The sequence below is a fragment of the Lipotes vexillifer genome, unplaced genomic scaffold (assembly GCF_000442215.2).
Source record: "Lipotes vexillifer unplaced genomic scaffold, Lipotes_vexillifer_v1.1 scaffold914, whole genome shotgun sequence".
Taxonomy (NCBI): domain Eukaryota; kingdom Metazoa; phylum Chordata; class Mammalia; order Artiodactyla; family Lipotidae; genus Lipotes; species Lipotes vexillifer.
The window spans coordinates 1286047-1293576 of record NW_006780388.1 but is presented as its reverse complement, the minus strand read 5'-3'; the positions used below and the strand labels follow the sequence as shown (position 1 = coordinate 1293576).

General features: G+C 46.1%; 1 protein-coding gene across 1 annotated transcript in view; it reads right to left on the bottom strand.

The window, feature by feature from the left end:
• Positions 1-2356, bottom strand: part of SLX4 (SLX4 structure-specific endonuclease subunit) — a 21823-nt gene extending 19467 nt beyond the window's left edge. The window contains 2 exon segments of the mRNA XM_007453486.1: positions 127-348; positions 2011-2356. Coding sequence (XP_007453548.1) covers positions 127-348; positions 2011-2356 — 568 coding nt within the window.
• Positions 2357-7530: the final 5174 nt, after the last annotated feature.

Genomic DNA, 7530 nt, shown 5'->3' with positions numbered 1-7530 from the left:
CAAAAAAAAAAAAAAAAAAAAAGGTAGAGTGCCACCCCCAGCAGAGACGCAATGAACACGGGCTCCTTCCTGACTCCCTTCCCCGAAAGTCAACCCTGTTGGGAAGACAGAGGACTCCCATCATACCGTTCCCTGCCATCATCTCTTGAGGGCCCTTTGGGACGTTTTCTTCAAGTGCAGCCTCTAGGGAGCACCCTTCTGAACTGTGTTTCAAACGCTCAGGGTCTGCTCTCTTGAACTGCTGCATTCGCTGTAGCACCAGCTCTGCCGCCCGGGGTTTGGAGGGACTGGGCACCATCGCAGTCAGACAGGAAGGAGGGGGCTGGGAGCAGCTGTCAGGAGCGGCCTCTGGCAAGGAGGAAAACATTCATATGCATCAGTTCTAGCCGGAGGAACCAAAGACTCTTCCAAAGTTTCAAACACCTCAAGTTTCAAAGGGGTCCTTTACTGACTAGTTTAGGTTTAAGTCTTTTTTTTTTTTTTCGGTATGCGGGCCTCTCACTGTTGTGGCCTCTCCAGTTGTGGAGCACAGGCTCCGGACGCGCAGGCTCAGTGGCCATGGCTCACGGGCCCAGCCGCTAGACCGAGGCATGAACCCACATCCCCTGCATCGGCAGGCGGACTCTCAACCACTGCGCCACCAGAGAAGCCCTAGGTTTAACTCTTAAGTGTGAATAGTGCTGATTGTTTTTTGGTAACCTCACTGTTTGTGGTAATATAAATACCCCTGTCATAAATATCTATGACAGGAGGGGGCATGGGGAGTGACTGCTATTGAACATGGGGTTTATTTCTGAGGTGGTGAACATGTTCTAAAATTAAGTAGGGGGGATGGTTGCACAACTCTGTGAATATACTAAAATCACTGAGCCATACACTTTAAAAGGGTAAACTTTATAGAATGTGAATTGTATCCGTATAAAGCTGTTATTAAAGAAATATTAATGACAAACACTTATATCTTTCTAGGTCAGAAGTTTTCCTTTAACTTGGTGTCTGTAGATGACCTCCGGGGGGGATCCACGAAGCCCCTGAAGTTATATGTCAATTTTGCAGGTGTGTTTGGGGGTGCAGTGTTCTGGGGGAAATCAAGCATAGCTTTCACTAGACTCTCAAAGGGAGCATGAAGGACCAGTAATGTTTCAGCAACATTAACGAAACCTTACAACAGTTTCTTTACCACCACTGCACTGGGAGGTCATGCTGACCACATATTATTTAAGATCAGGAAGTGAAGGTGAGAAAAATTTAGAAACAGAACTCAGGAGCCCAAAGATCTTGTGCTGTATTATATATGCAAGGCTGGTTTTCAGTTCTGCATGAAGAATGTATGCTAAGCATATGCTTTAGTACACCAAGGGCAGCAGGATAAGAAAGCTGCTTTAAACGAACAAACCAAAAAACAAAAGAAGAAGAAGAAAAAGCAAAGAATAAAAGGTGTTTGGAGGAGAAAGCAAGGACGAGAATATTCTCCTGGGACTCAAACCCACACGGCACCCTCGTTCTACCTTTCAGCAGCCTAACCAAATTGGCTGGCCCACTGCAACTTAACCACTTTGGAATGAACTCAAGAAAGTGAGAGAAAAAAAAAAAAAAAAAAGAAAGTGAGAGAAGCAGCATTATTTTCATGTTCATGTAACTCATGTCAGCTGTGTGATGTAAACATTAATAGGAAACTGAAAGAGAAGAGGGTCCCAAATATATCATGTAGAAAATTCACACGGGTTATATTTTTTATGACTATTGTTTAAAACAGGAGTTGGCAAACTACGGTCCTCGGGCTGGCTGCCTGTTTTTGTTAAGTGAAGTTTTGCTGGAACACAGCCCATTCTATTACATACTGTCATAGGGAGTTGAGTAGTTTGCGACAGAGACTGTACAGCCTGCAAAGCCAAAAAAATTTACTAGCTGGCCCTTTTCAGAAAGTTTTCAGACCCCTGGTTTAAAATAGTACAAATCACCTCTGGTCTCCTCTCTGGAAAAGTTTTGGCAGCTGTTTCAGCTGGTTACCTGTCTGGGTGCTCCATGCACTGTCTTGGAGCACAGCAGAAGCATGCACGCCTCCCTCCCCATTTTCAGGGGGAGACAGTTCACTCTCTGGCCACTTGGGTGCCCCTTGCTTTTGAGTCCGCAGGACCTGGCTGCCAGAGCGAGTTTTCTTCTCAGCGGGGCCTTGAAGGGTTTTGCTCTTGGAAGCAGGTGGTTTGGTCCTTTTCAGTTTGCTTCTTATCTGGATGCTGTTTGAGGCCTTTTGTGTCTTCCTTTCCCCCGACACTTCCTTGGGGCCATTCTTTTTCACCCTTTGGAAAAACCTGGCACAGAGTTCCTTAAAGTCATCGTCTGACTCATCCATCATCTGACGGGTTTGAAGGCTTTCAGGCTGGTCTTCGGAGGAGTGAGGGTCAATCTGGGGGCATGTGGACAGATGAGAAAGTGAACCCGAGTGTGAGCCTAGCCAGGCCTCGTTCGTACTTGCAGCTTCATTATGGCTCCTCTCTGCTTCTCACTGAGGTAGCTGGAGAGTCTGCACAACTGAGCAGGAAGTACTGCTCCCCCCCACCATAATAATTTAAAATGTCTTTCTTCAAATTGAACCTGTGTTAAACAGCACGTTTAAAGCTTACCTTTATTAAAGTTCACAGCTGAGAGCTTCTGTTGTCCAGTAGATGCCTCTGAGAGAGAGCACATGTGACCTTGGTGCTCAGGTGATTCTCCAAGATCTCCACAGTGATACACACATTTGATTCATTTAATTTTTCACTCGTGGAAAACCAAAAGCATCTAAGTGTAATTAGACAGATATTGTCATTTTATGCCATTTCTTCCAGGAAGGTACAAGAGCATGTGGGGTATGAGAAAAGTCTCCAGAGGAACAATACCCCTGTCAAATAATCAGCTATAGCACAAACTAACTGTCCTACAGGCTACCACAACACAACAGGGGAGAGGGATCTAAAATCCTGTCAAAGCATGTTCTTCCACAGGCAGAAAAATGTGTGCATCTTGGAAGAGTATAGTTTTATTGAAGCCTAGGGAATAAATCCCATGAAGAGCAGTCACCACAGAAACAAGATGGCCCCAGAATCCAGAAAAACTATCTCTTAGGCCTGTGCTGGTCCAAGGCCTCCAGCTCTCAGAGGCTCTATCAGCAAGCAATATAATGAGAGAGAAAAGCCCAGCCGCTAGACCGAGGCATGAACCCACATCCCCTGCATCGGCAGGCGGACTCTCAACCACTGCGCCACCAGAGAAGCCCTAGGTTTAACTCTTAAGTGTGAATAGTGCTGATTGTTTTTTGGTAACCTCACTGTTTGTGGTAATATAAATACCCCTGTCATAAATATCTATGACAGGAGGGGGCATGGGGAGTGACTGCTATTGAACATGGGGTTTATTTCTGAGGTGGTGAACATGTTCTAAAATTAAGTAGGGGGGATGGTTGCACAACTCTGTGAATATACTAAAATCACTGAGCCATACACTTTAAAAGGGTAAACTTTATAGAATGTGAATTGTATCCGTATAAAGCTGTTATTAAAGAAATATTAATGACAAACACTTATATCTTTCTAGGTCAGAAGTTTTCCTTTAACTTGGTGTCTGTAGATGACCTCCGGGGGGGATCCACGAAGCCCCTGAAGTTATATGTCAATTTTGCAGGTGTGTTTGGGGGTGCAGTGTTCTGGGGGAAATCAAGCATAGCTTTCACTAGACTCTCAAAGGGAGCATGAAGGACCAGTAATGTTTCAGCAACATTAACGAAACCTTACAACAGTTTCTTTACCACCACTGCACTGGGAGGTCATGCTGACCACATATTATTTAAGATCAGGAAGTGAAGGTGAGAAAAATTTAGAAACAGAACTCAGGAGCCCAAAGATCTTGTGCTGTATTATATATGCAAGGCTGGTTTTCAGTTCTGCATGAAGAATGTATGCTAAGCATATGCTTTAGTACACCAAGGGCAGCAGGATAAGAAAGCTGCTTTAAACGAACAAACCAAAAAACAAAAGAAGAAGAAGAAAAAGCAAAGAATAAAAGGTGTTTGGAGGAGAAAGCAAGGACGAGAATATTCTCCTGGGACTCAAACCCACACGGCACCCTCGTTCTACCTTTCAGCAGCCTAACCAAATTGGCTGGCCCACTGCAACTTAACCACTTTGGAATGAACTCAAGAAAGTGAGAGAAAAAAAAAAAAAAAAAAGAAAGTGAGAGAAGCAGCATTATTTTCATGTTCATGTAACTCATGTCAGCTGTGTGATGTAAACATTAATAGGAAACTGAAAGAGAAGAGGGTCCCAAATATATCATGTAGAAAATTCACACGGGTTATATTTTTTATGACTATTGTTTAAAACAGGAGTTGGCAAACTACGGTCCTCGGGCTGGCTGCCTGTTTTTGTTAAGTGAAGTTTTGCTGGAACACAGCCCATTCTATTACATACTGTCATAGGGAGTTGAGTAGTTTGCGACAGAGACTGTACAGCCTGCAAAGCCAAAAAAATTTACTAGCTGGCCCTTTTCAGAAAGTTTTCAGACCCCTGGTTTAAAATAGTACAAATCACCTCTGGTCTCCTCTCTGGAAAAGTTTTGGCAGCTGTTTCAGCTGGTTACCTGTCTGGGTGCTCCATGCACTGTCTTGGAGCACAGCAGAAGCATGCACGCCTCCCTCCCCATTTTCAGGGGGAGACAGTTCACTCTCTGGCCACTTGGGTGCCCCTTGCTTTTGAGTCCGCAGGACCTGGCTGCCAGAGCGAGTTTTCTTCTCAGCGGGGCCTTGAAGGGTTTTGCTCTTGGAAGCAGGTGGTTTGGTCCTTTTCAGTTTGCTTCTTATCTGGATGCTGTTTGAGGCCTTTTGTGTCTTCCTTTCCCCCGACACTTCCTTGGGGCCATTCTTTTTCACCCTTTGGAAAAACCTGGCACAGAGTTCCTTAAAGTCATCGTCTGACTCATCCATCATCTGACGGGTTTGAAGGCTTTCAGGCTGGTCTTCGGAGGAGTGAGGGTCAATCTGGGGGCATGTGGACAGATGAGAAAGTGAACCCGAGTGTGAGCCTAGCCAGGCCTCGTTCGTACTTGCAGCTTCATTATGGCTCCTCTCTGCTTCTCACTGAGGTAGCTGGAGAGTCTGCACAACTGAGCAGGAAGTACTGCTCCCCCCCACCATAATAATTTAAAATGTCTTTCTTCAAATTGAACCTGTGTTAAACAGCACGTTTAAAGCTTACCTTTATTAAAGTTCACAGCTGAGAGCTTCTGTTGTCCAGTAGATGCCTCTGAGAGAGAGCACATGTGACCTTGGTGCTCAGGTGATTCTCCAAGATCTCCACAGTGATACACACATTTGATTCATTTAATTTTTCACTCGTGGAAAACCAAAAGCATCTAAGTGTAATTAGACAGATATTGTCATTTTATGCCATTTCTTCCAGGAAGGTACAAGAGCATGTGGGGTATGAGAAAAGTCTCCAGAGGAACAATACCCCTGTCAAATAATCAGCTATAGCACAAACTAACTGTCCTACAGGCTACCACAACACAACAGGGGAGAGGGATCTAAAATCCTGTCAAAGCATGTTCTTCCACAGGCAGAAAAATGTGTGCATCTTGGAAGAGTATAGTTTTATTGAAGCCTAGGGAATAAATCCCATGAAGAGCAGTCACCACAGAAACAAGATGGCCCCAGAATCCAGAAAAACTATCTCTTAGGCCTGTGCTGGTCCAAGGCCTCCAGCTCTCAGAGGCTCTATCAGCAAGCAATATAATGAGAGAGAAAAAGAGAGAATATGCACTTGAACGCTCACGAAGAAACAAAAGATAGGAACATAGCAGGCTCTCTTTCACTGATACAACCAATTTTTCCAAATCAGAAATAGGTCACTTTTCATCCATTCTCTCATCCCAGCAACTCTTCTAACTCAGGTGACTAGACTGCTCCTCATATGCAAAGGTTGGGCCTTATGGGCATGATTATTTATATTGGTGCAGTTTAGTGGAGTTCAGAAATCAAAACTGAATAACCCAGTGGTAGAAAGTTCATTTCAAATACCATAATGAAATCTCCACTGTCCAAGTAATCCAATTAATCACCTAGTTTTCCAAAGCTGGGCAGACACACATACCTAAAATCTACTTTGCATGGCTGGCTCATTCTCATCTTACATCTCCTTAGAGAAGCTTCCTCTCCGTCTTTATCTAAGCGAACCCTCTCCACTCCCATTATTTTCTATCATTACACACTGTTTTCAGAATGGTACTTATCACAAGTTATAATCACATGTAATAGATTTATTGAATGCTTACTGTATGCAGGCTGTGGTCCCAAGTGCTTTACAAGTCTAACTCGTTTAATACTTACAACTTTACTGAGTACAATCTATTGATGCCCTTTCTTTACAGCAAGGAACCAGGCACAAGAATGAGGAACTGACTCAAGTTGACACAGCTTTTCAAGTGGCAGGGCTGGGATCAAATCCAGGCAGTGTGGTTCCAGGGCATCAGCTATTGTATTTTTATTCATTTACTTGTTATCTGTCCCCTACTAAGCTCAAAACTTCAGGAAGGCACACACTCATCTCTATTTTGTATTCTCTTTGGCTGACAAGGTGCATGACTTGTAATAAGTGCTCGATAGTTATCTGTTGAATTAATTAACTGCAAATAGTTTGGTACAATAGGGAGCGAAGAGGAAAGTGGTGAGAGAGAAGACTGCAGGGAGAATCCGTGTCCGAGCGCCTGGGACGTTAGGCCAAGCAAACTGTTGGATGTTGGAGCTAGAGCAAACTCCACCCTCCACACTGCCCTGAGTCGCCACATCTCTGCCGATACTACTTTAAAACGGTGCATCTCCTATAGGTGCCCAATCAGTATCTGCTGAAGGAAGTAATGGATCCTACGAGACGGCAAGTTTCCAGAGGGCTGGGGACTGTGCCTACTCAGCTTTGTACCTACCGCGGCCGGGCTCACCGCAGACGCTGAAAAAAGGAATGGGCAGGTGCGGGGCTGACCCCCCCGCCTCGCCCAACACACGGGTTGTCACCTGGGGAAGGGCTGCCAAGGACTCTGGCAGCTATAAAGACAGACGGCGAATTCCGATCGCTAGTCAGACCCCCGGGCTATGCCCCGTCGGTTCCGTTCAGACAGCCCTGGGCTCCTCCACCCAAGCCCGGGTCCTGCCTCTAACCGCGGCTGGCGGTGGGCGAGAAAGCCTCTTCGCCCTCAGAAGAGCGAGAAAGGCCCGAGGTGGCTGTACCGCCTCTCCCGGGTGCAGACTCCCGGCCCCAAAGCCCGGCTCCTCCTACCTCCGGCACCGCCGCAGCACCTTCTCAACGGACACCAATGCGCCTGCGCATGCGCCGCTTGGCGCCCCGGCGGCGAATTGCGTCTGCACAGGCGCAGAGCGATCCACAAGGCTCGCTTCCTATACTCTTCCGGGGCCGGGGCGAGCCGCAGAGAGCCTGCCCACATCGCGCAGGGCGGGACTAGGCGGAGCGCGGCGCCTGGGGGCCATGTGGCTGCGTTTCTAGACGG